The 25,953-nt window shown below is 57.0% G+C and overlaps 2 protein-coding genes across 3 annotated transcripts in view; one reads left to right on the top strand and one right to left on the bottom strand.

Moving 5' to 3' along the window:
• Positions 1-18,790, top strand: part of ABL1 (ABL proto-oncogene 1, non-receptor tyrosine kinase) — a 79,177-nt gene extending 60,387 nt beyond the window's left edge. For both annotated transcript variants that reach the window (XM_064170846.1, XM_064170848.1), the window contains exons 4-11: positions 220-492; positions 4,725-4,809; positions 5,536-5,713; positions 8,161-8,345; positions 10,824-10,976; positions 11,724-11,813; positions 12,296-12,460; positions 15,151-18,790. In XM_064170846.1, the coding sequence (XP_064026916.1) occupies positions 220-492; positions 4,725-4,809; positions 5,536-5,713; positions 8,161-8,345; positions 10,824-10,976; positions 11,724-11,813; positions 12,296-12,460; positions 15,151-16,856 (2,835 nt within the window). In that variant the 3' untranslated portion in view covers positions 16,857-18,790. The remainder of the gene's footprint in view (positions 1-219; positions 493-4,724; positions 4,810-5,535; positions 5,714-8,160; positions 8,346-10,823; positions 10,977-11,723; positions 11,814-12,295; positions 12,461-15,150) is intronic.
• A 5,641-nt stretch (positions 18,791-24,431) lies between these two features.
• On the bottom strand, positions 24,432-24,867 carry QRFP (pyroglutamylated RFamide peptide). The gene is given in 2 exon segments (XM_064171436.1): positions 24,432-24,824; positions 24,826-24,867. Coding segments are annotated over 2 exon segments (435 nt in total).
• Positions 24,868-25,953: the final 1,086 nt, after the last annotated feature.

The raw sequence follows: 25,953 nt of genomic DNA, 5'->3' as shown, positions 1-25,953 counted from the left end.
ATGAGGTTGGGCCTGGGCACAGCTCTGCAGCCTGTCCATCTCCCTCTGGGTGGATGGCTGCCCTCTGGCAAGCCGCCTGTGGCACACAGCTCAGTGCCACCTGCACACTGGCAAACCAGGCCCTTCAACCTCAGAGGGCAGATCTCCCTTCTCCCAGCCCTTGCTTTTGCCCTCGGGGGCCGGGGTTCTGAAGGAGCTGTCTGTGCCTCCTGCCCGCAGCTCTACGTGTCCTCGGAGAGCCGCTTCACCACGCTGGCCGAGCTGGTGCACCACCACTCCACGGTGGCCGACGGGCTCATCACCACCCTGCACTACCCCGCGCCCAAGCGCAACAAGCCCACGGTCTACGGCGTCTCGCCCAACTACGACAAGTGGGAGATGGAGCGCACAGACATCACCATGCGGCACAAGCTGGGCGGGGGGCAGTACGGAGAGGTCTACGAGGGCGTCTGGAAGAAGTACAACCTGACCGTGGCTGTCAAGACTCTCAAGGTAGGGCTCCAGGCTCTCCGGCGTCCCTGCCCCCGCTGCGCCCCAGGCTGGCCGCTCGCCCTCGGCGGCTCTGAGGACTTCCCAGGCTTGTAGGTTCGTGGAATGGGTTGGGTTGGAAGGGACCTTAAAGCTCATCCAGTTCCAATGCCCACGCCATGGACAGGGACACCTCCCACCAGCCCATGCTGCTTAAGGCCTCATCCAGCCTGGCCTTCAGCACTGCCAGGGAGGAGACGTTCACAGCTTGCCTGGGCAGCCTGTGCCAGGGTTCCCCCAGCCTTGCTGTCAAGAATTTCTTCCCAGTCTCCTGTCTGGCCTCTTCAATCCATTCCCTCTCATCCTCTCATCCTCTCACTCCAGGCCCTTGTCAAAAGTCCCTCCCCAGCTCTCCTGTAGACCCTTCAGGTACTGGAAGGCTGCTCTGGGGTCTCCCTGGAGCCTTCTCTTCTCCAGGCTGAACAGCCCCAACACTCCTGTCCAGTGGGAGATGTCCCTGCCCATGGTAGAGGGTCGGATCTGGATGATCTTTAAGGTCCCTTCCGACCCAGCCCATTCTGTGACCTGGAACTGAGTGGTTTGAAGAGCTTGCTCTGGTGGTTTGCTGTGGTACCTGCGACGCCTGAGGCCACCCACAGTGCATTTTGGACTTGAGAAGGGCTGAAAACTCAGACCAGCAAATGGTGCCCTGATTTCTGGCGTGCAGAGGCTGGCAGAGGGGAGCTCTTCAGGGGTGAGCACAGCAACCCCAGCTGGTGTTTGGAGCAGAGCTGGGGACTGGGAGTCACTCAACACCAGATTCAAAGGCTGTGCTGCAGGGAGGCTCTGCATGGTTTGCTTCCCTGCCTTCTGTGGGCTGTCTCCCAAAGGACAACCTCCCTGGGCGCTGGGAGTCTCCAGCAGCTCTTCCCAGCTGCTTCTTAGCAAAAGACACAAGAGGAGGAAGAAGTGGAGCCGAGCTGAGGGCCATTAACATTCGTTAAGTGGCTTTAATGAGGAGCTGGGTAATCAGTTGTGTTGCTGGCTCTGCCTCCTGCTTTGTGTCTCTTGCTTCCCTTGTCTCTGGGAATGCAAATAGTGCTCTGTGAGTTCAGGAGGTCACTGCTTAATTCATTTATGTTTATGAAAACGTCTCGAGATCTTCTGGCACCTTCCACACGCATCCCATTTGATTGCTTAACAGCAGCTGATGCTAACTTGACACCAGGTTCTCCCTCCTCCAGCGGGGATGTGGTTTGGCCTGACAGAAACAAACAGAGCAGGAGGGGTTGGTTTGTTTCTTTCTCTTCCCCGCAATGGAAATTTTGAAGTGGAAGGAAGTGTGGAGATGCTTCAGTGCCGGGGGGGGAACAGGTCCTTGGTTTGGGGGAAAATATTGCTGCTTGCGCTCCGAGCAGCAGCTCCCTCAGTACTTCTGGGTTGCTATGGTTGCAAAAGTGTTTTCGTTTTGGCCTGTTTTGGACTCTGGAGGTCCCTGCTGCTGCTCCCCAGCGGAGGAGACTCCAAGTGGCAGCTTGCACAGGGAGCCAGTGACACCTAGTGTCGTCCCTGCTCGGGGACCGCAGGGCATGCTCCGGGGACCAGCCCAGTGCAGGGGAGCTGCGATGGGAGCAGGTTAGATGGGAAATGCCGATTTACAGTGGGAAGGAGGCCACAGTTCCTTCCTGGAGCACTGTTTGCTGCGGCAGCTCCCCTGCCGCTGCTGGCTGCAGTGTGAGAGAGGATACCTGCTGCCTCCGGGTGCCTCCTCCTGCCCCCAGCTGCAGCTGGCTGCTTTCATTCCCTTCTCTCTAAAACCCAGCACCAAAAGCCAGTTGCCTCTTACTCCCCCTCAAATCTGTTTGTGCATAAAGAGATACCTGAACACAAATATCTCCAATAAATATTGGATGAAACATGACTCAAAGTGCTGGAGAAGGTGGTGAGGAGCAGCTCGCTCCACTGGGGAGCGCAGCAAGAGCCGAGAGGAGAGTTGAGAAACGCTTCAGCCCGCAATTAGGCACGCTGAAAACCAGCCTTAAAAGCACATTTCTCGTCTACCTTCCCTAAATCCATCAGTCTGCTGCCTGACAGGTGGGATCAGAGCTTCCCTCCCTCAAAGTTTTGGGAAACAGTTTAAAATCACATTTAGATCCCAGCCCTACAGGGAGAAACAAACCCTCCGCAGCTTCTGTGCAGCCCTGCAGATGACTCACTTTGTTTTCCTCTGAGAGAGTCATTTGCAAAACTTTATATGGCTCTTCTTGTTCCTTCCCCCCCACCTCTACTCCAGGTACTGCTACAAGGAAGACAAAAGGCAAGGAAAGAGAAGAGGAAAAATAATGATTGTTGCAGCTCCTGTGTCAGCAGCGCTGCTGCCCCTCTGCTCTTCAGCTTTCTATCAAGTGCCTAAATGTAGCTCCTGGCTGGCTCTCAGGGCTCTGGGTGACACAAGCAGGCTGTCAGGGCTCTGGGTGGCACAAGCAGGCTCTCAGAGCAGCACAGGCTGCTCCTCAGCACTGTGGAGTGCAGGACAGTGGTTTGCTTCTTAGATGATTCCCACTGAAATACATCTCTGGGAGCTGAGCGAGCCACTCTGGACACCTCACAGCCTTTGTGAGGCTCTCACCCCACAGCACGCTCTGTGGCTTTGCAGCTGGTGCTGCTGGCAGGGGCGTGAGGTGGGCAGTGGCTGCAGTAGCTGATGGTGGAGCTTTGAGACCTGCTAGACTGAGCTGAGCCCGCTGTGAGCGTGGCCAAAGGTTGCTCCCCATGAGGGCCATTTAATGGCCGAGCTGCTGTGAGCTGGCAGCTCAGCAGTTTCTCAGTGCACACCTCGAGTCTGCAGGCAGCAGAGCTGCTGCCTCTTTCTTTTGCCCCCTTTTATTGGATACTTTTCCCCCCCAGCAGAGAAGCTGGACTGGAAATGAGGCAGCTTGCAGCCCTGGTGTCCCTTAGCACCTCAGCTTGGTCCTGTGCTCTGCCAGGAAGACGCTTGCATAGCCAGCCTGCAGTGAGTGCTTCCCTGGTTTGCCAAGGGGCCGCTGGAAGCTAAGGTCCTTCGCGTGAGAGGTCGTTGTTGGAGCTCTCTGTGTCCTTCCTACTCCTCAGAGGGAGGAGGAGCAGCGCAGGGGAGCAGCCTTTGAGGGCTCAGGCAGCCCCCACAGTGTCGCTCTGTATTTAGGGTAATTTTGTCAACCTGGATTAATAACCCAGTTCCTCTGCCAAGGAAAACAGTTTAGGTTGTGCTCACAAGGCCCTTTGGGCGACTGGTTCGGAGGGGCTGTGCTCAGCACGTCACAGCTGCCAATCAAGCTAATTGGCAAGGAATGGGAAGTGATTGAATGGAGCCCTAGGACGCGTGCTCTGGGTGCTAGCTGCGGAGCTGGCTGATCCTGCAGCAGCAGCCCACTGTTATCATTCTCACCAGCAGCAGTAAATCCTCTCCAATCCTGCCTTAAAACACTTGGTCCGTGTAGCCTGTCAACATTAATCCATCAAGGAAAAAAAAGGGAATTACAGTATGGAAAGGGAGAGAAACCTCTCTTCAGGAGCAGCTCCGTGGGCTTCGCACCACTCGGAGGTGCCCTTCTGGCCGGTCGGGGCATTGTTTGCTTTGGAGCAAGGTTGGTTCCTGCTTGGCTTTGTGGTGTGCCAAGCGGCTGCGTGCTGCGGAGCACACAGGCAGTGACAGGTCTGCCCCGCACGGCTCCGGCGCGGGGAGGGCTCGAAATGCCAGCAAGGAACCCCTCAGACCTCAGGCTCCTGCTTCTGCAGTGGCTGGGACTGACCTGGGAGACTTCTCGCTCCCCCCAGTGGAAGTGGGGGCCCACATTCCGTCAGCTCCCGGGGCAGGTGCCTGCGGTGTCCTTCCTTTTGTGTCCCTTCTCGTTGCCTTTTCTCTACTTATTTCTCCTTCTCTCTCTCTCTTTTCTGTCTGCCTGTTAGGAACAAACCCATTTTTCCTTTTCAGCTCCCGAGTGGTCCTGTGAGAGGCCCTTCACAAAAGGGATATGGATTTTCTTGCCCTAAAAAAGCTTCCTTAGAGTAAGACTGATACAAATATATGTTTGTTATATTCCACACGCCCACATCCACGACTCCTTGCCATTGTGAGGTGGCTACAGGGAGAAATTACTTTGAAAGAGCTGTGGTTGCTGCTGCCAGTTTGCAGCTTCCCTTTTTTTATGTCCTCATCCAAAACCTGCCCCTCCTCTCTGTGCTGTCCTTGCCAAAGCTTTGCCTTTGTTCTGCAGGAGGACACCATGGAGGTGGAAGAGTTCCTGAAGGAAGCTGCAGTAATGAAGGAGATCAAGCATCCCAACTTGGTGCAGTTGTTAGGTAAGTGATAAATACCAAGCAGAGGGATTTGAACTAAAGCCTTGTGCAGTGATAGGGATGTTAAGGAGCAGATAAGCTGCTTACCACAGCAAGGCTTTAAATACAGACACTCATTGTCTGGCCCAATTCACAATTTGTACCACTAAGCCATGAGTTCTGATGGTCTCATCTCCCTCCTGTTCAGCTTGCCACAGCCTCAAGCAGGGAATTGGAGGCCTCTGTTAACCAATTCCAAGCAGGATTCCTTCTCTCGTTGCCCAACTCAAGGAGGGCAGGGACCTGCTGGAGGGGGTCCAAGAGGGGCTCTGAGGAGTGTCTATAAATATCTGAGGGCTGGGTGCCAGGCTGAAGGTGCCAGGCTCTGTTTGGTGGTGCCCAGTGGTAGGACAAGGAGCAACAGGTACAAGCTGGAATCCAGGAGGTTCCACCTCAGCTGCTTTGGTGTGAGGGTGCTGGAGCCCTGGAGCAGGCTGCCCAGAGAGGTCGTGGAGTCTCCGTCCCTGGGGAGATTCCGGTCCCCCTGGCTGTGTTCCTGTGTGCCCTGCCCTGGGTGATCAGCTCTAGCAGGGGGGTTGGACCCGATGGTCTCCAGAGGTCCCTTCCAACCCCTGCCATTCCCCCATTCTCTGTAAGCTCTGTATTTGCACCTTCTGGAGGGAGAGAGCAAACCCTGGAGGCTCAGTGACATTCTCCAGCATTCACTGTGAGCATTCTGCTGGTCCCCAGGGGTGTGCACCCGGGAGCCTCCCTTCTACATCATCACTGAGTTCATGACCTACGGCAACCTGCTGGATTACCTGCGCGAGTGTAACCGGCAGGAGGTGAACGCTGTGGTGCTGCTCTACATGGCCACTCAGATCTCCTCAGCCATGGAGTACCTGGAGAAGAAGAACTTCATTCACAGGTAGGAAGGAAGGTCCAGCACCCCTGAACCTCAAAGCACAAAACACTCCTTGGTTGAGGGCCACCAAGATGAGCAGAGGGCTGGAGAACCTCCCCTGCGAGGACAGGCTGAGATTGTTGGGGCTGTGCAGCCTGGAGAAGAGAAGGCTCCAGGGACACCTCAGAGCTGCATTTCAGTGTCTGAAGGGGACCTGCTGGAGGGCTGGGGAGGAACTGTTATGGGCTTGTGGGGATGGGATGAGGGCAGTGTTTTGACACTGGGGCAGGTCGCACATCAGGAGGAAGTTCTGCACAGTGTGGATGGGGAGATGCTGGCACAGGCTGCCCAGGGAGGTGGCTGAGACTCCATCCCTGGAGACATTGAAGATCAGCCTCGATGTGTCCCTGCTGAATGCAGGGGATTGGACACGATGGCCTTTGAGGGTCCCTTCCAACCCAGTGCCCCCTGTGACTCCATTTATTTCCCTGCCTTTCAGGTTGCCTGGCCCTGTCTTACTGCACTTGGGGTCCTGTATTTAACAGACTGGGACTGAGATCAGCCTGGCTTCAGGGTGGTCTCCTCCTTCCTTTCCTTTCACCTTTGGAGTAGCTGCAGGTGAAAGACCTCTCAGTGCTCCTGGATTTGGGGCAAGAGCCTTGAATGGAAACACTTCCCAAAGTGCCCAGCGCTTCATGGAGTTCACTGCTGCCCTTCCTTGCTTCTGGCAGCCGTCAGACCCTGCTGCAGGTGCTCACAGCAGAGCCACCCTCAGTGCCTTCTTAAGGCCCTGGTGCTTCTTGTTCCATCTTCTTCCCCCCTGCTCTGCAGGCTTGGCCCCACCCCTGTGCCTTCACTTGGGCAAGCGTCTCTGTGCTCACTGAAGTCTCAGAGCCTCTGACCTTTAAGTGTGCAGCAATTATGGCTGGAGCTTTGCATTCTTCATCCTGTGGAAGTGGCCTCCTAGCAATGTAATGACAACGTTCTGCAGGCAGGCTGGAGAGGCACTGAGCTTTCTGCAAGCCTCTCTCTGTGCCACAGCCTGACCTTTCCTGCCCAATTAGCTGGAGTAGGAAATTAGCAGCTGCTTTTTCACGGAGACAAACATGAAGCTCGTGTGTAAAGTTCTGGGTGTTCCTCTAAGCCATGCCTTGTCCCTGCTGCCTGAGAGGGCTGTTGAAATGCTTCTGTCAGTCGATCAAGTGAAGGCTGATGCTGCCAATTAAGATTCCCAGCCTTTGATTTGCTCCTTTTAAAGTGCTTCAGCCCTTAGGCTTGCGGCAAGTGGACTTTGTGTGAGTCCCATCCGTCTGCTGTCCTGCTCAGTTCATTTCTCCTGCCTCCTGGTGACCCATTTCTCTTGTCAGCCACCCCCACACCCACTCACCCACCCAGTTCTTTTAAGAGTCTTGTCACAATTCCCCTCCGTGGATTCCAAACGCTTGGATGTGACTCTGTTTAATGAATTGGGGAAGGAGGAGGGGTCTGATTCTGAAGAGGAGCTTTTGTTTAGACCCACAGCGTAGTAATCAGCGTTGATAAGGAGGTGCCTTCAAAGCCAGTGAAGGCTTAATGGGCACCCAGTGAGACAAACTGGGAGGGGGGGGGCTAATTTATTCTGATTGTGTAGAACAAGGCAACAGCAGCGTCTGCCTCCTATCTAAAGATCTCACTGGGGCTTGCTGCTGGAATCAATTTTGAGTTCAACGTTGACATAATCTGGAAAAGTGTTTTTAATGAAACCTGTTATTAGCAGAAAGCTGCTTTGTGCTTCATGGTTTTATCCTCCCAGGCTGCCAACAAGCCAGGGAAGTGGTAGAAGCAACCTTCACATCTCTCATCTGCCAGGGTGGAGGCAGGTGACAAAATGGGGAGAAGAAGCTTAATTTGGGCTGAATTTTAAGCCCTGTGCTTTAAAAAAATGGGAGGGCTGAGAGCAGAGCCTGCAACAGGTTTGAAGAGGCCGAGAGGTGGCAGGAAAATGTTGGTTGCTAAAATGTGGTGTGCTCGGGAGGAGGCAAGAGCAGAGCTGGGAGCTAAACATGGTGCTTGAGAGAGGGCTGGAAAAGGAGTTCTGGGGAGCACCTGGTGGTGGTTGGGGTGACCGAGGTGTGAGAGAGGTGGGCAAGTGAGGCACTGCGAGCTGGTTCCTTCGCGCCCGTCCCCGCCGGTTGGTACCTCCAGCGCTGACATTTCTCTGCAGTATTTTTATCCCGAGGGTGGCAGCTTTTATTGAAAGTGAGGGGGCTCCTGGAAGCTTTCCCTTCAGATTTCAAACCCCCAAAGTTTGGATGACAGTCCTGCAGAGCCAGGGTGGAAAATAACTTTCCCTCTTCCCCTGGCTGTGCATCGCCACATCCTGCCTGAGGAAGGCTCTGATGGCAAGCGCCACACCTGGGTTCAGGTTGCCTTGGGGCTGCTCAAAGTGAGCTGGGGAAGGCTCCTGCTAAAGGCTTTGTTCTTCTTTTCAGGGACCTTGCTGCCAGGAACTGCCTGGTAGGGGAGAACCACTTGGTGAAGGTGGCAGATTTCGGCCTGAGCAGGCTGATGACAGGGGACACCTACACTGCCCACGCCGGAGCCAAGTTCCCCATCAAGTGGACAGCACCAGAGAGCTTGGCCTACAACAAGTTCTCCATCAAGTCTGACGTGTGGGGTAAGCAACTGCTTGGAGCAGTGGAGGCAGAGCACAGCCTTCTGTGGCCTTCTGGCACTTGGTGCCATGGTCTAGCCTTGAGCTCTGTGGTAAAGGGTTGGACTTGATGATCTGTGAGGTCTCTTCCAACCTTGATGATGCTGTGATACTGTGACTGTGAAATGAGGACGTGCTGGAGCATTTCAGGAGGGGCCCCAGCTGGAGCCATGCTGTTGAGAGAGCTTGGAACTGATCTGTGCTAAGTCAGGCTTTGGGCAGAGCACTGAGGGTGCTGACCTCAGAGGTTTGGATTGGGATCGTTCAGCCTGGAGAAGAGAAGGCTTCAGGAAGACCTTAGAGCATCCTGCTAGTACCTGAAGGGGCTCCAGAAGAGCTGGGGAGGGACTATGGACAAGGTCTGGGAGTGACAGAATGAGAGGGAATGGATTGAAGCTTGAGGAGGGCAGATTTAGACTGGAGGTTAGGAAGAAATTCTTGACAGGGTGGTGAGACCCTGAACAGGTTGCCCAGGGAGGTTGTGGAGGCTCCAAGCCTGGGAAGTGTTGGATTGGGTGAGGCCTTGAGCAACCTGACCTGGTGGGAGGTGTCCCTGCCTATGGCAGGGGTTGGAACTTTGAGGTCCCTTCCAGCCCAACCCATTCTGTGAAATGCTGACAAGTACTAAAGTAAAGCAAACTTTGGTATTTATAGAAGTGCCTCAGCTGGGGCTGGAGGGCAGTGATGGCACTGCCCTGATAGAGCCGTGGCACAGCAGTGAAGCCACAGCTTGCTCCATAGGCAGGAACTTGCTAATTACTTGGAGGAGGAAAGTGAAAATCTGCTTCATTTTATGTTTAAAAAAATCATAATGTGTGTATCTGTCTGGTGATAGCTCCAAGCTCATCCCTCTGCCTTTTAAAGTTATCATCTTTGGAATGAGATGAGGAGAAACAGAGGGAAAATTTGATGACAAATGGTTATTGAGGAGCCCTGAGGTGCTGGTGATAAGAGGAGGCTTAGTGAAATGGAGCTCCACTCCATCAAATCTGACCCCAGAAAAGCTCATTGAGCTTTTTATCAGCCTTTCTTGGGGGGTTATATCTCTGCCAGAGCTGTTGGTCACATTCTCTGAAGTGCCCAGTGATGTGAGATAGAAGTTTGTGGGCCCTGGTCCCAAAGGCACTTGCAAAATGTTATCCTGAGCACGTTCTGCCTGTGAGCCAGCAGGGAGGCAGAGATGGAGTTTGGGGGAAGCTGTGCAGAGAAAGGCTGTGGCTGGAAGGAACTTTTAGGCAGTTGGCTGATGCTAAATGTTTACAGACAGGAGGAAAGCCCAAAACAGCCTCCCAAGGACTTTGATCAAGGTGTTTCTTCTGCTTTTGGACTTGCACCTGGTAGTGTTGGCTGCTGCCAAACATCTGCCACGCTCTCAAGGATGCTGCTGCGGCGGCTGCAGGATCCCTGTCTGGTGCAGACAGCAGAGTGCTCAGGGAAGGGCAGATCCCAAAGCAGTCCTGGGTGCCTTTAATCAGGGTTAGTGTAACCTTGCCTGGTGAGAGCTGGGGCAGTGGACGCTGGGATCTGATCAGAGCCAGCCAGCTGTCCCCTCAGGCCACGGCTGCTGCTGGGCACCCCAGAGTTTAGCTGCTTTCACCTCACTGCCTCCAGACAGCAATCAAAGGAAATTGTGCTCAGAGATGTCTGATGGAAATTGCCCTTGGTGGTGTCACCCTGTAATGGGATGTGATTTCCTTGCTTATGCAGAATTGTAATCGCTTTCTCTTCAGGTTAAGCAGAGACTGAGGTGACTGAACTGGCTCCGTGGAGGCTGCTGAGCTGCGGCTGGGGCTGCTCTGGGTTTAGCTGCTTGCCCCTGCTCCTGCCCTGCATCCCCAGCCCCTGCCACCTGAACACTCCACCTCCTTCAGAGACCCGTTCTTGTGCTCTCCCTTTTGTGCTCACAAACGTCTCGCTCTTCCCCTGTCGTGTTGGCCGCAGCTGCTGAACCTTGCCTGCCACCTCTGCCTCCCAGGTCGGCTCTCCAGCCGTGCTGCAGCTGCACAAGGGCACCCCGAGCCCAGCGAGCTGCTCAGGGCCGGTCCCCCGGGAGCGGCTGTGCCGAGCCGAGCTGTCAGGGCTGCGCTGCGGCAGGGACACGGCTCCAGCTAATCCACTCTGAAGTCCCTTAATTGTGCCTTTAATAGGACTTGAAGGATCTCGAGGAGTTCAGGTTTAAGACAACTGATACATTGGAAATTAGTCTCATTCTGCCCTGTCACATCGCGGGAGGCTCTGCCGGGCCGGCCCAGGGGCTCCTTGCGCTGCTTCAGCATCTAAGCTGCTGCTGAGCTGAGCATCTGAGCCACCCAGAGCTGCTTCCAGTCTGCAGCACCCAGCAGCGCCTGCTCCCCCGGAGCAGCCTCTCCGCAGCTGAGATGGAAACAAAAGCTTAATGATGTTTATTTTTCTTTCTCTTGCTCCTTTCCTTCTCCGCCGCAGCCTTTGGAGTTCTGCTGTGGGAAATCGCCACCTACGGGATGTCGCCGTACCCTGGCATTGACCTCTCTCAAGTTTACGAGCTGCTGGAGAAGGACTACCGGATGGAGCGTCCCGAAGGCTGCCCGGAGAAGGTTTATGAGCTCATGAGAGCCTGTAAGTGCTCCTCGGCCCTGCAAATCACCCAGTCGTTAGGGCTGGAACAGGCCTTTAGGATCATCGGGCGCAGCCCACTGAGTATCCCAGCTACTGTAGTAGCCACTAGGCTGTGTCCCGAAGCTTCTTGGGCACCTCCAGGGCTGGGGACTTCACCACCTCCCTGGGCACAGCCTGTTCCAAACCCTCTGCACTCTTTCAGGAGAGAGATTTTTTCCTAATATCCAGCCTGAACCTCCCCTGGCACAGCTCAAGCTCCGTTTCTTCTCCTCCTGCCTCTGCAGGGGGAGTGCCAGGCTCTGGCCACATACAGCAAGAAGCCCCTGCCAGCTGTGCTGTGTGGAAGGGCAGGCTGGAACCAGCCCTTCTCTGCTGGGAGCACACAAGCCTGGGGGAGAGATTTGTTGTTCAGCTCAGGGTTTTCTTTGTTGTCTTCTTCCTGACAACTTAAGCAAGACCTTGGCCTCTGAGGATGAGGCAGGAGCTTGACTGAGCCTCTTGAGGGACCAATTGTTTCTCTTCCACTGTGGCCTCGTGGTACATGCCTTAGAGTGGGATTCATCTTCACTCCAGCATTGCTTGGGCTCAGTGGTGGTCACAGGTGCCCAGCACCCTTCAGATGAGGTTTCAGGTCATTATTTTCTCCCCTCCACATTCTGAAGAAGGAGCTGTGGTCAGCAGCTCCTCCTGGTGCAGTGCTGAGTGCCTGCTGCTGGAGCAGGCTTCTGAGTGGTGCTGTTCTTGCAGGCTGGCAGTGGAGCCCCTCTGACAGACCTTCCTTTGCTGAGATCCATCAGGCCTTTGAGACCATGTTCCAGGAGTCCAGCATTTCAGATGGTAGGTCTGGGCCCCCCTTGGGCTGGGAATTGCAGGGATGGGGACAGGGCCAGCTGCATCCTTAACTCTGCAGGTTGTTCTGAGGCTGCTTTGCAGTGAAACTCAGCCCTGGGTCGTCCTGCTGGCTGTAAGCAGCCGAGCAAGCAGAGGAGCATTGGGGCGAGAGAAGACCTCTGTGGTCAAGTCCAGCTTTCTACCCATGACCACTAGACCATGTCACAGTGTGCCACATTCACTTTGCCAACGCCTCCAGGGATGGTGACTCCACCAGCTCCCTGGGCAGCTGCTGGCAGAGCAGAGGTGTGCTCAGCTGGAGGCTTTGTCTGGGCACACCTCGGGTTTTAAAGAGCCAAATGGCTGAAGATCCCCAAAGAACCTCTGCTTGGTTCTCTTTGCTTTCTTTTGTGCTCCTAACTGCACAATAGCTTATTTTTATCTTCTCTTCATCTCAGTGATTGGTTTTTTCCTTCTGTGCGTTGCAGAGGTGGAGAAGGAGCTGGGAAAGAAGGGCATGAGGAGTGTGATGAGCAATTTCCTCCAGGCCCCAGAGTTGCCAACCAAAACACGAACTACGAGGAGAGCTGCTGAAAGCAAAGACACCAACGAGGGCTTGGAGGCTGCACATGCTCGAGGCCAGGGGGAGTGTGGTAGGTTTTAATTAAAGTCATTATTCCTTCAGGAAATACAGGGAGAAAACAAAATGCACAGCCAGCTCCAGGCCCTCACCTGGGCAAAGCTGTGTCTGACAGCGGCTGCCACCCTGCTGGACCAGGGTTGTGTTTCTGGGTGGCAGGCTGCTGACTTTGCTTTCCTGGGTTCAGAGTCCCTTTTATTATTTCTTTCAGAGGTTGGTTGTTAATCCTGGGACCAGAAACAGGCAGCAGCTGGGAGTGTGAATCTTTCCCTGGCTGAGGGATTGATGCTTTACCTGCCTTTGCTTAGAGAAGCCCTGGGAGTTCTTTTAACTTAATGGCTGCAGCTCCCTATAGACCAGAGCCTGAGCACAGAGCTCTCTGATCATATTCTCTTCCCATTCCCTGGCAGGAGCTATCAGTGGGATCTCCCTCTGCATCTGAGTGCTGGGTAATCTGCTGTGTTGAAGCCACTTTACACCATCACACTGCATAATTTAAAGCAGGACGATTGCTCGGGTTTAGCAAGCCCCAAAAGGGAGCTTTCTTCACTCTCCCATCCTGCCAGATTTGTGCTTGGAGCACTGAAGGGGATTACTCTTGGCAGGTACCAAATATAATTTCAGCAAGGGACAAAGAGGTATTTACAGAATCTTCCATGAAATTAAGCTCTCAGGTTCCTCAAGAACTTCCCTTCCACTCTGAGGCAATGCGAGCAGGGGCAAGGGCTGCATGGATGCAGCTTTGTGGAGAAGCAGTGAAGGAAACCAAAATACTGGGGGGGGGGTTCCAGCTGCTGCTGGAGCTGCCTTGCCTGACCACAGGTGTGAGTGACCCCTTCTGTGCAGTGCCAGTTCTCCTGGCAGTGCAGACTGCAGGAGCAGTAGGGGGAAGAAGAGAGGAGATGTAAAATGCTGGGCAGAGGAGGTGCCAGAGCCTAGGAAGGTTATTTACCAGAGAAAGGAGATAGAATTGCCTGCTCTTGGCAGCTTTGAAGTAAAATCACTTCATTTAAATACTTAAGGGCTTTGAGAGCTTCAAGTGCAGCAGGGATAAGATGAATTTAACATTATGCTGGGAGTCACTTTGCTCTTCCTTGTGGAAGCAAACCTTGCACATCGCAGCTGCACTTGTTGGTGCTTCTCTAGCGAGTCCAGCAGCTGGAGCTGACCCTCGGCGCGAGGTGTTCGTCCTCTCTGCGTCTAGACACAGAAAGGCCACAGCCTGCCGGAGAGCTGAGAGCTCTGCTGGTTGTCCACCTCCCCATAGGCCATGTGGGAATGGATTAACAGCACTTGGAATCCTGCTGCCTTCCCCCAGGACGCAGCTGGTTCCCTTCTGATTCTCTCTCCCTACCAAAACCCCTTCCTCAGCTCAAGTCCTGCCCGTGGCATGGTGAGCACCAACGTCTGACTAAGAAGCATCTTCCTTTTCCTCTGTGACTGCTTCATCTCCCTGCTTACTGCCTAGTGGAGCTAGAAATGCATCTGCTGCCCTGAGGGCATTCCTGCTTGGGATTAGAATGCCAGCTGAGTGCCTGGCCTGGGAATGAGCCCCCCTGTCAGTCAAACACGGAGACCTTCAGGACTCTGCCTGCATTTATTATGAACCACTCTTCATTTTTAAAGAGCAAAAGGGTCACCTCCTCATCTCCTCCTGGAGCAGGGCTGCTGGAGGAGGCTTTTACTCCCACTTCCACTCACTCACGGCTTGCAGTGGGTTGGAAGGGGCTCTCGAAGGCCACCTTGGCCAAGCCCCCTGCAGCAAGCAGGGACACTCCAGCTGGAGCAGGCTGTACCCCATTGTGGTACGAAGCTGGCAAAGGAGGACATCAGGAAGGTGGGTTGGGAGCAGCAGAATCCAAATGAAGGAGGAGGCTGGGGATGGAGTTGGGCTGCAGAGATGTCTTATTAATTCAGAGGGTCGACTGTGCACATGACAGCAGCAGCTCAGGGACTTCAGCAAAGGCCTCTTCATATTTATCTTTCTCACAGTGTGAAGTGTAGACAGGTCTCCAGATGTGAGGGTGGGAAGCTGAACACAAACAGTTTGTGTTTGTGTGTCACCCTTCCAGGCAGAAGCCCACAGGGAAAGTGACTTTGGCAGCAGAGTCCTAGAGAGGCCACCCCACAAATAGATGTGTGCAGGGCTGGGCACCAGGCTGTGCCCAGCCTGGAGTGTGGCTGTTCTTGCTTTGCTCCTGCTCTGGAGTTCTCTCTCTTTGCAGAACCTGCACCTTCTGCAGGTGCTGCAGTGCTTTGATCCTGCAGCCCTGCTATGTGAGGAAGGACTGAGAGGGCTGGGCTTGTCCAGCCTGGAGAAGAGAAGGCTTAGAGAGACCTTATTGCCATGGCCCAGGGCAGAAAGGGTGGCTGCCAGGAGCATGGAGGCTCCCTTTGTACAAGCAGTCCCATGGAGAAGACAAGGGTTGATGGGGACAAGCTACTGCTGGGGAGATTCCCATTGGGATATAGAAGGAAATTGTTGCCTATGAGCACAGCTGGACACTGGAATCGTCTCCCAGGGGAAGCAGTGGGGTCACTACCGTTTGAAGACTCAGCTTGCCCGGGTGCTGGGCCAGCTCCTTTCCTCTGCACCATCACCTAGACAGGCTGGAGCAGACGGTCCAAGCTGGCATGTGGTGGCTGCAGCCTGCTGCCGGCTGTGGGAGCAGTGCTCAGCAGACTCTCCTCTTTCCCTTGCAGACCTCCTGGATCACGAACCTGCCATCTCCCCCCTGCTGCCACGCAAGGAGAGGGCGGCCCTGGAGAGCAGCCTGAACGAGGACGAGAGGCTGCTTCCCAAGGACAAAAAGCACAACCTCTTCAGTGCCCTCATCAAGAAGAAGAAGAAGACAGCCCCAACGCCCCCCAAGCGCAGCAGCTCCTTCCGGGAGATGGACGGGCACACGGAGCGCCGGGCGGGCGCCGAGGAGGAGGGCAGGGAGCCTGGCAACGGCGCCGGCACCGCGCCCCCCGCCGACGGGGGGGACCCCTCCAAATTCCAGAGCCCCAGCAACGGGGCTGGGGTGACCAACGGCGTCGTGCCGGGGGGCTCGGGGCTCCTGTCCCCCCACCTGCGTAAGAAGTCCAGCACGATGAGCGGCAGCCGCGGGGGAGCTGCCGAGGAGGAGCCTGGGTCCAACTCCAGCAAACGCTTCCTGAGGTCCTGCTCGGCCTCCTGCGTGCCCCACGGCGCCAAGGACACGGAGTGGAAGTCTGTCACCCTGCCTCGGGACCTGCAGTCCACAGGGCGCCAGTTCGACTCCTCCACCTTCGGGGGGCACAGGAGCGAGAAGCCGGCGCTGCCTCGCAAGAGGGCCAACGAGGCCAAGGCCGACCTGGCTGCCAGGGGCACGGTCACCCCTCCCCCGCGGCTGCTCAAGAAGAGCGAGGAGCCCACCGACGATGTCTTCAAGGATGCAGAGTCCAGCCCCGGCTCCAGCCCTCCCACTCTGACGCCAAAACTTGGCCGTAGGCAGCCTGCAGCCCCTCCGTCCTCCGGCACGCTGCACAAGGACGAGGGAGCCAAATCCAGTGCCTTAGGTACCTCTGTGCTGATGGACCAAGGCTCTGCTGCCAAAGCCAACCCTGCTGCCTTCGTGGGTGCCAGCAAGGCCTCTTCCGAGGAGCCGCGGCTGAGGAGGCTGAAGCAGAGCTCGGAGGCGGCGGGGAAGGACAAGGGGAAGCTGTCGAAGCTGAAGCCAGCCCCTCCCCTGCCTCTCTCCTCATCCTCCATCGGCAAGCCCGGGAAGGCTTCTCACAGCCCCAGCCACGAAGCAGCAGCGGCAGCAGATGTGGTGTCTGGGCCCAAACCCAAGCAGCCAGCCCAGGTGGGCGAGGCTGGCAGCAGCGACGCTGCCAAGCCCAACCAGCCGGGGGAAGGTGTGAAAAAGCTGGGGCTGGCCTCTGCCCCGAAGCCACAGGCCCCTGCCAAGCTGCTGCTGGGCACAGCCACCCCAGCTGCCTCTTCCTCCTCCGGCCCCTCGGCCCCGGGCGGGGAGCAGCCATCCTCCACAGCCTTCATCCCCCTCATCTCCACCAGGGTGTCCCTGCGCAAGACGAGGCAGCCCCCGGAGCGCATCGCCAGCGGCGCCATCACCAAGGGGGTGGTGCTGGAGAGCACCGAGGCCTTGAGGGTGGCCATCAGCAAGAACTCGGAGCAAATGGCCAGCCACAGCGCGGTGCTGGAGGCCGGCAAGAACCTCTACACCTTCTGCGTCAGCTACGTGGACTCCATTCAGCAGATGAGGAACAAATTCGCCTTCCGGGAGGCCATCAACAAGCTGGAGAACAGCCTGCGGGAGCTGCAGATCTGCCCGGCCACGGCCGGCAGCGGCGCCGCCGCCGCCCAGGACTTTAGCAAGCTCCTCAGCTCGGTGAAGGAGATCAGTGACATCGTCCAGAGGTAGCAGAAGCCAGGCTGGGAAAGAAAGAAAATGAAATCCAACCCTGACGGGCCAAAGCCAACTGTGGAGAGAGTGGACTGAGAGGAGCGGGGGGTGGGGGGGTCCAGCTTAGGGCTGTGCAGACTGCCAGCGGCCACCCCAGCTCCCAGGGGCAGGGGCTGGCTTCAGGAGGCACTTCCCACCCTCTTGGCTCAGCCTCCCCGTGTTTCATATCCCTGTAATCATCTTATCTGTGGAGTTCTTGCCTTGTGGACTACCAAGTCTGAATGCTGATGCCACCCCATGCCTTTTGATTTAATGTTGTGTTGTTCTGGACAGAGCCTTAAGACTGAAGCCAGACTGATGGACACTGAGATGCCACCCTCCTGGGGAGGACTCCACTGCGTTGTCACCCCCTCCCCTGCCCCATTCTACGTGAGGATGAGTGTTGAATAGCAATACCCCCACCACCTGCCTTGGGAGAGCTGCAGCACAGGTCCTTGCCCCGAGGCTGGCGTTTACCTGACAGCAAAGCCACAGATTCGGTGCTTGGGAAGGGGAAGGGAGGGAAATTGTTCAGTTCTGTGCTCCAGCTGATGCTTGCCCAAGCTCTCTCCATGCCTCCAGCTGCTGCCCCTCATCTCTGTCGTTTTTCAGTTGTTTCTTCATCTTGTTCAGCCCAGAGGAGTCCCTTTGGGTTCAGAACACTGCAGACGTAGTGGCAGAGGAGGCTGTTTGTGGACCTGCCTTGGCAGGAAGGAAGGTCTGGAGAAGGTTGTTGCTGGTTCTCTCCCGTGATGCCCACCCTCACCCAGGTGGGGGGTTGCAGAGGCTGGGGAGCAGGAGGCTGGTGCTGAATAAGGCCTGAGAGCCAGAGGGGCTGCAGGCAGGGCGATAGCTTAGGATGGGTCCAGAGACACCACTGTGCCTCCAGCAGCTGCTCCAGCCAAGCTGGCTCAGCACAGAGGGCTGAGCACTGCTGTTTATCCAGCTCTGTGTTCTGGGGAGGGAAGGTGGGACCTGGCTTCTGCCCTCCCCTAGAGACCCGAGCTGGGAGGTGCTCCAGTGCCTGCCTCCCCGTGAGCAGCTCAGGTTGCCAGTGTTGGGGGTTGGAACCAGCACTACCAGCATCCAACAGGGGGCTGGGAAGTCTGCAGAGGCTTCTCCTGGGTGCATCTCCCAGCACAGAAAGCTGCCAGCAGCACTCCTGGGCTTCCTTCCCAGGGTCCTGGGACCTTCCCAACTAGCGCAGCACGACTGGGAACTAACTGTGACTCGTGACAATAGTGACAGAAGAAGGTTTAGGGCTATTAACAGTGCAATTTAACTCCTCTTTAACAGTTCCAAACGGGAGGGAAAGGCCTCTCCCACGTCCTCCTCCCTCCTGCCCCCTCCCCTCTATCTCCAAACACTAACTGCCTTCCGTTGTATCTTACCCTGCTCTCCCGGGGCCTGGGTTGTGTGATGATCTCTGCTAGCTCACCCCAACCCCTGCCCTCACAGCCAGCCCCTGACAGCTGTTCAAAAGGAAACCCACAACTGCCACAGGCTGCCTTGAGAGAACCTGAGGAGAAAGGAAAGCCCCCAAGGCCCTTGGACTGTCTCTTTCCCGGAGGTACTGTTTTTATCTGATAACATTTTTGTGCCACTATATTATCCCTTTGTATCTTGGTATTACACACTTTTGTAGACTTGTCTTTTTTACAGTGTGTAAATAGCTCTGTCCTGCAGCTCTCTGATACCTGAGGGGCTTATTTCCCCTTCCTTTGGCTCCAGCACAGATTGGTTCTGTGCACAGCTTCCGAGTCTTCCTCCTCTCCCTCTCCCTCTCCTTCTCTCTTTGTTTTTTTGTTTTGTTTTGTTTCTCTTTCTCATTGGATTTTTTTTTTACTCATTTTTTTATTCCAGTCTCTCTTGTGTAGTATATTTAAAAATAAATCAATGGTGAGGAAAACCTCTCTTGGACTCTGGCAAAGCTTCTTCAACCCCTGTCACCTGCCCCTTGGGCATAAAGAGAGGTGGCCTTGGTCAGAGCCAGGCACACAGCAAGAGCAGGGCAAGGGAGGGGATTCTGCTCCTTTGCTCTGCTCTCCTCAGACCCCACCTGGAGTCCTCTGTGCAGTTCTGAGCCCCCAGCACAAGCAGGACATGGAAGTGTTTGAGCCAGTCCAGAGGAAGCCACCAAGATGCTGAGAGGGCTGCAGCAGCTCTGCTGTGAGGACAGGCTGAGAGAGTTGGGGCTATGCAGCCTGGAGAGGAGAAGGCTTGGAGGAGACCTTGGAGTGGCCTTGCAGGATGTGAAGGGGGCTCCAGGAGGGCTGGGGAGGGACTATTGACAAGGTCTGGGAATGAGAGGAGGAGGAGGACTGGGTTTGGACTGGCAGAGGGGAGATTGAAAGTGGATGTGAGGAAAGGGTTCTTTGGAGTGATGGTGATGAGAGACTGGCACAGGTTGAGGGTGTTGAGACCCGGGCACAGGTTGCCCAGGGAGGTTGTGGAGCACAGAATCAGAATCTTCAATCACATTCTGTGCTGCTGTGCTCCACAACCTCCCTGGAGGTGTTCAGGACCAGGCTGGACGAGGCCTTGAGCAACCTGTTCTAGTGGGAGGTGTCCCTGCCTGTGGCAGGGGGTTGGAACTGGCTGAGCTTTGAGGTCACTTCGAACCCCAGCCCAAACCATTCTATGATTCTAACCTCTCCATGTCCTTCTGGTCTGGCTCTGGAAGAGAAACAGGATGCACAGAATGAAGACTCTGTCCTCATCTCTCCTGGAGTGCAGCTTTGCTGCTGTCTTCACCCAGATGGGAAACAAACCTCCAGACACAAGGACTCCACTGCTGCTTGCCCCGGTTAGTGCTAGCAGGAGGTGGCACACTGGAGTGAGGGGGCACAGCTGCCTGGAGTGTCACTGCCCCAGCTCTGGAGTGCTGCTCAGAGGGGAGGCTTTGCCATAAAATCACAGAGCAGTTTGGGCTGGAAAGGTCCTTTGAGATCATCCAGCCCAGCCATGCTCTAACTCCAGCAAGGCTGAGGCTAACCCATGGCCCTCAGCACCACAGCTCTGCCTCTGGAAACCCCTCTGGGGATGGAGACTCACCCAGCTCTCTGGGCAGCCTGTGCCAGGCTTTGGGAACTCTTTGGGTCCAACCTTAACCTGGGTGCAACTCGAGGCCATAAAGCCAGGGATTTGCCTTCCCACTTGCCAGAGCCAGGTGGGTTCGAGGATCTTCAAGGTCTTTTCCATTCTCATCGTGTTCAAACTCTGCTCTTCCCTCCTCTGTGAAGTGACCCAGGAGCTTCTATCCTCAGACAGTTCTGGCTGCTCCCTCCCACGTTCCTGGTTGTCCATCCTGATTTTCTCTCTGCAGTCCTTTTAGTCTTCTCAGCAGATTGGGAGGGAGGGACCTACCCAGGTGCTCAGCAGCCTCTGGAGTGAGGCACTGCCCTGTTCCATGCAGATGAAGCTGAAGAGCAAACAGAGAAGAGGAGGAGGCAGAGCAGGTGGCAGTGGTGGTGAGTCCCAGGTCCTGCAACTGCTGGGAGCTGGTTCAGGGCTGGGACCCAGCTCTGCCAATGTCTAATCCCCTCCCTAAGTCCCTGGTGGTGTCTCCAGTCCTGGCCTGGGGACCTGCTCTGTGGTGAGCCCTGGGAACAAGGCTCAGGAGAAACCTCCTCTGGTCTGCAGCAGTTGCCTGGGGCTGCCCCTGAATGAGCTTGAAGAAGGTGAAAAGAGGGTGGAGAGGATGCTGTGGGCAGTGCCAGTGCCACTAACGGGCAGGCACTTGGCAAGGCTCAGGCTAGAGCCAGGGCAGGTTGGTTGGGGCTCTGAGCAGCCAACTCCAGTTGCAGATGTCTCTGCTGGCTGCAGAGGGGTTGGACTGGATGAGCTCCAAAGGTCCCTTCCCACCCAAGCCAGCCTGGGATTGCACTGGCTGCAAGCAGTGGTGTCTGGAGGTAGCCCAGAGCCGTGAGGGGTTCCTGGCTCTGTGCTGATGACTCTTGGCAAAAACCAGTGTCCAGGCTGCACTGGTGGTGAACAGCTGTGGGCTGCACAGCAGTGTTAGGGGTTGGAAGGGACCTCTGGAGGTGCCAGAGCAGCATCACCCAGGGCAGGGCACACAGGAACACATCCGGATGGGGTTTGAAAGTCTCCACAGCCCCTCTGGGTAGCCTGCTCCAGGGCTCCAGCACCCTCACACCGAAGAAGTTTCTCCCCATGCTGAGTTGGAACCTCCTGGGTTCCAGTTTGTGCCCACTGCCCCTTGTCCCATCGCTGGGCACCACCATGAGGAGCCAGCTACTGGAGAGGCTGAAGTTGCCCCTGCCCCAGCCACTCCTGCTCACCTCCATCTCTGCCTGCTCGGGGTCAGGTCCGTGCTGTGGTGGGATGGCAGTGCCCAGCTGGCCTGGGTGGGGGCAGTCCCAGGATCTGCTGGGAGAGGGGCTTGAGGGCTAAATTTAGCTGAGTGCAGTGGGAGTTGATTTAACAGATCGATGCATTTAACAGTTTGATTGCAACAATTTTCAAGGCTATTGAGCTTGCAAGTGAGAGTGCTCTGGGGGAAAAATCGCTGTGTTTGGGGTTTTGTTGTGGCTCCTGTGCCTCTGCAATTACCATCTCCCCTCTCCCGAGTTTGCCTTCAGTGTCCTCCTGCCTTTGGCTGAGAAGCTGCTTGCCATGAGAGGAGAATGTGGTCAGAGGCTGGCACTCGCTGCTGGGGCACTCTGGCTGCTGGGGAGAGGAAGGGCTGGTGTGAGACCATGGCTGGTGGCACTGGGCTGGCCTGGTGTGGGACCGTGGCTGATGAGGATGTGGCTGGTGTGGGACAGTGTCTGATGGGGATGTGGCTGGTGAGGTGATGTTGGCAGCAAGGGTCTGTGTCACTCTGTGCTGGCTTGTCCCAGCCGTGCACAAGAGCCCAGTGCCAGTTTGATGTGCCCCTCGGTGGGCTGGGCTGTGTGGCAGGTGGTGGTGCCCATGCTCCAGGCAGGTGTCCTGCCTTGCCCACACTCCACTCTGGGGAGTGCCACAGTAGATGCAGCTCCTTCTGGAGCTGGGCTGTGAGTTCTTTGGTGCCCAAAGGTGCTGGGGGTCTGAGTGTCCCCTAGGAGCTGCCCCACAAAGGGGACCGTAAGCTCCCATGGGATCTGGATGGGAAGCAGCATGTCCAGCAGGCAGGGGTGGGCTTGCCAGCCTCCTGGGGGTCACTCCTGGTGTGTTTCCCCCTCCTTCCTCCCAGACAATGCCCCCAGACTCCGGGAAGTTATTTTCTAGTCACTTTCACCTCAACTCCCTCCCCCCCCCAGCCTCTCTCTCCAGATGCTGCCGGTCCCCAGGTGCATCAGCCGAGGGATGCTGCAGCCCCCTGCCAGCCCCCCAGAAACCCTTTTCCTCCCTGCAGACCAGGAGGGTGATGACATCCTGCCCATGGCACCGAGCTGCCCATCAGGGAGCCCCCCGGGTGCAGGGGCTGAGCCCGGCTCTGCCCCCTGCCAGGTGAGCGCCGCGGGAAGCTCTGCCTTCTGCTTTCAGATAAGGGCTATTGAGCTTCAATCAAAGCCTCCTTAGATGTGAGGCTTTATCCTGCTGCTCTGACCCTGTTGCTCTCCTGCACCTGAAAGCAGGAGCCCAGGTGGGCGCCCCCCCGGACCCCGGCGGTTTCCTCTCCCTGCCCGCAGCACTCGGTGCCGCTTTCCCCTGCCGCGATGCTCTGGGCAAAGCCAGGCACTTACCAGCCCCGCTCCCGAGCCCTGCCCCCTTCCTCCCTCCCCCCGGCTCCAGCGCAGGGTAAAATTGATCAGTGCTTGTTTATTGATGGGCTGAACACTCCAAAGAGAGGGGGAGGGGAGGGGGGAATAGGGAGAGGTTGCCATAGAAATATTGATAAAGCTCCATCTCGCTGCGTGTGGCCAGCGCGGTGCCAGCGTCCCCCCGGCCGCTGCCCTTTGGGCTGGGGGTGAGAGGGATAGGAGAGGGCTGTGGGGGTGCTGAGGGAGGAGGCTGCGTGGGCTTAGCCACCCCAGGTGCCACCAGGGTTGTCAGTTGCTGCTGTGGTCCCCGTGGGGTGAGTTGATCGCCAGTAGAGCTGTGGGGGCAGGAAACTGCCCTCCCTCTCCTTGCCCTCATGCCAGGGCCAAGTCTTGCCATCAGCTGTGTCCCTGCGAGCCCAGAGCCTCTCACACTCTGCACCCGTGGGGCTGTGACCCACGCATGGCTCCTTGGAGCCTCTGTCACTCCTCCCTGGACCTGTTGCCCCAGAGCTGGCCCTTTGCTGCATCTCTCCTCCCTTCTCCCAGCGCTCCTGCTGTGTGCCCAGCTCCGCAGCCTGGCAGTGCACAGTGGTCTGGCTGCCTGATGGATTTTACAATGCAGCTCCTGGAGCTGGAGTTTTTTTTCCCCCCTCACCCCCAACCAAGTCCTGCCATGGTCTTTGATTCTGAGAGTGCAATTTAGTGCTTGCAAATCACTGCTCTGCTTCATTTTTGTGCCTGCAATGAAATATTAGCAGTCGTTAGGTGTCTAACTCGCCCTCAGCGCCTACAAGGCAGGTAGTTGGACCTCTGATTACTGATGTCTGCCTGCAGTGGCAGGCACAAAGCAAACCAGGAGGAGAAGAAGGCAGGGGCTGAAGAGTGGAGCTTGTCCTTTGCAGCCATGGCCTTGGATGCCCCAAGCTGCACCAGTGGCAGTGGAGGGGAGTGGAGAGCAGGAAGATGCCAAGCGTGGCATTGGTGGCCTGGGTAGATGCTGCCCTCCCTGTTCCAGCCCCTCTGTACCCAGCATGCTCCAGCTGGGCAGAGGCGGTGATGAGGCCAGGAGGGTGCTGGGAAGGCTTTCAGGCAGGAGCTGGGGTGATGTGGCAGGGAGGCTGAAGGTTGGTCAGCAGCTCCTGCTGCTGAGAGCTCTGCTGGCATCTGAGGATGGGCCTCAGGGCGTGAGCAGGGTGGTGGCTCTGCAGCAGGACTGGCAGTGCCAGGGCAGGTTCCTGTGCTCCTCTCAGAGATTTCTAAGGCCAAGGTTTTCTCCAGCCCTGCTGCTCTGGCCTGGTTTGCAGGCAGGGCCTGGCTCTTGCAAGTGGCATCTTGACACGAAGCAGGATTTGCTGCCAGAGAGACTTTTCCTTAATAAGCAGCAGAGCAGCAGCTCTGTGGAGAGCTCTGAGGGACCTGTGCCTCCCTGGCAGCCCTGCCCTGGCTGCCAGCTACAGACAGTCCCCAAGGGACTGTCACCACCAGGACCATCCTGCCATGACCCTTCAGTCCACCTCCCTCCAGCCTCAGCTCCTGACGCTGCCCTCCCTGGTGCAGGATCCCTGCTGGAGACCCAGCACAGGGCCCTCTCCCTCTGCCCCGGCGGAGGGGCAGGATGTGGTGGCATCCTTGGCAGGCAACCTCCTCCTCTCCTTCCGTGGCACCGGCTGGGAACGGGGAAACGAGATCTGGAGCAGGGCTGCAAGTGGAGCCGACCTGGTGACCTCCCTTCCCCGGGGCAGCCCCGACAGCAGCCCCCCCCCAGTACCCTTCTGTCCGAGGAGAGATGGAAGAGAAGGATGCGGCGAGGAGCCCTGGCGGCCGGGGGGGGGTCCAGCCCCGGCCCTCATCTCCCGAAGCGGAAGGTGAAGCCTCCTCTCCGCCGGTTGTAGCCGTTCAGCTCCTCCGCCAGGTTCCCCAGCGCTCCGCTGCGCTTCTCCCCCGCCGTGGGCAGCAGCTCCGAGCCCCCCTGCCCGCCCAGCTGCCTCCTGGACCCCTCCTTGCCCAGGCCCCGCAGCTCCCGGGCCATGCCCAGCAGTGAGCTCAGCTGCTCGCTCCGCCGCCGCTCTGCTGCTGCCCTCCAGCCGCCCCAGCCCTCAGCCGCCGGGCGATGCCAGCTGGGCTTCAGCCAGGTCCCGTGCCCAGGGTGGCCCAGCTCCTGCCGCTCGCCGGGAGGGAAGCAGGTGCCCAGGCTCAGGAGGAAGAGGCAGGACAGTGAGTAGGGTGCTCTCATCTGGGGGAGGTGCAGGAGGGGAAAGACACTTTGGTAAAGCATGCAGCATCCTCGGGCAGCAGCTAAAGCAGCAGCAAGGGCTGCCCTTGCCCAGCCCCCAGCCCTGCTGCGGTGCCCACAGGCCAGCCCTGCCACCCCTACACCCTGACAGAGCCCCCTCCCCCAGCACCTCTCCAGCAGCCTCCACACCAGCACCCAGCTGCAGCAGGGGTCCTGGGAGGAGTGTCTGTGCTCACTCTGCCTCCTTCAGCCCTGCTGCCCTTCATCCTCAGCAGCTCCATGCTCACAAATCACAGCCCTGCAGCTTCTCCCTTGGTTACCAGCCAGGAGCTGGGCTCTGCTTGGCTGGGGCTGGCTGATGGACTCCTCTTAGAGGCACTGCAGGGAGGACTAAAGTGCATCCACCTGAGCCATCTTCATCTTGCCCTGCTCAGCTCCTGCCTGGCTGCTGAGAAAGATCCTCCACACTCCTCTGCTTTATGGGGCTCGGAGGTGCCCGGCTGGCAGCAGGGTCTGGTGAGCAGAGCAGGGGGGAGCAGGGTCCTGGCTGTGGGCAGCAGTGCTGCAGACACCTGGGCTGACCTTGAGCTTGGAGCTTTAGCAAGGGCAAAGGGATTTTGTTTTAATCATAGTTGCCTTTCTCTGGAGGTGTTGCCTTAAGTCTCTGCAGGTGGTGGGGCTCAGGGTCTCTGCCCACTGCTTGCAGCCTGTGGGGTTGCTCTGGGTACTTCTTGCTCCTATGCTTCCTGGCTATGCCCAGGTCTCCACCTGCCCTCCCCAGCACCTGGCAGGGAGGACCCCGCAGGGAAGTCTATGGGCCCCTGCCTGTGGGCTTCCATGTGGGGTTCTCCCTGCCTCTTCCCACCTTACCACTGCTCTACTGCCTCCCCTTTTGCTCCCACTTGCCCAGTGTGGAGCCGAATCTCTGGGATCAACCAGAGCAGGAAGAACCTTCCCAGCACCAGCAACTGACACTGCCAAATCCCATGGCTGGGACTGGGGCACCAATAGGTACCCAGCCCTGCCTGTTCTCCCCACCAGCTGCCTCCCATCTCCTCCTTGCCCATCGAGTCAGGGTGCAAAGCAAGCACATGGATACAGACAGACAGACAGACAGATGGACGAGACAGGCAGA

Source organism: Pogoniulus pusillus, chromosome 35, assembly GCF_015220805.1.
Source record: "Pogoniulus pusillus isolate bPogPus1 chromosome 35, bPogPus1.pri, whole genome shotgun sequence".
In the NCBI taxonomy this organism is placed as follows: domain Eukaryota; kingdom Metazoa; phylum Chordata; class Aves; order Piciformes; family Lybiidae; genus Pogoniulus; species Pogoniulus pusillus.
Note: the sequence above shows the minus strand (reverse complement) of the source record. Positions and strands in the feature narration are given on the sequence as shown.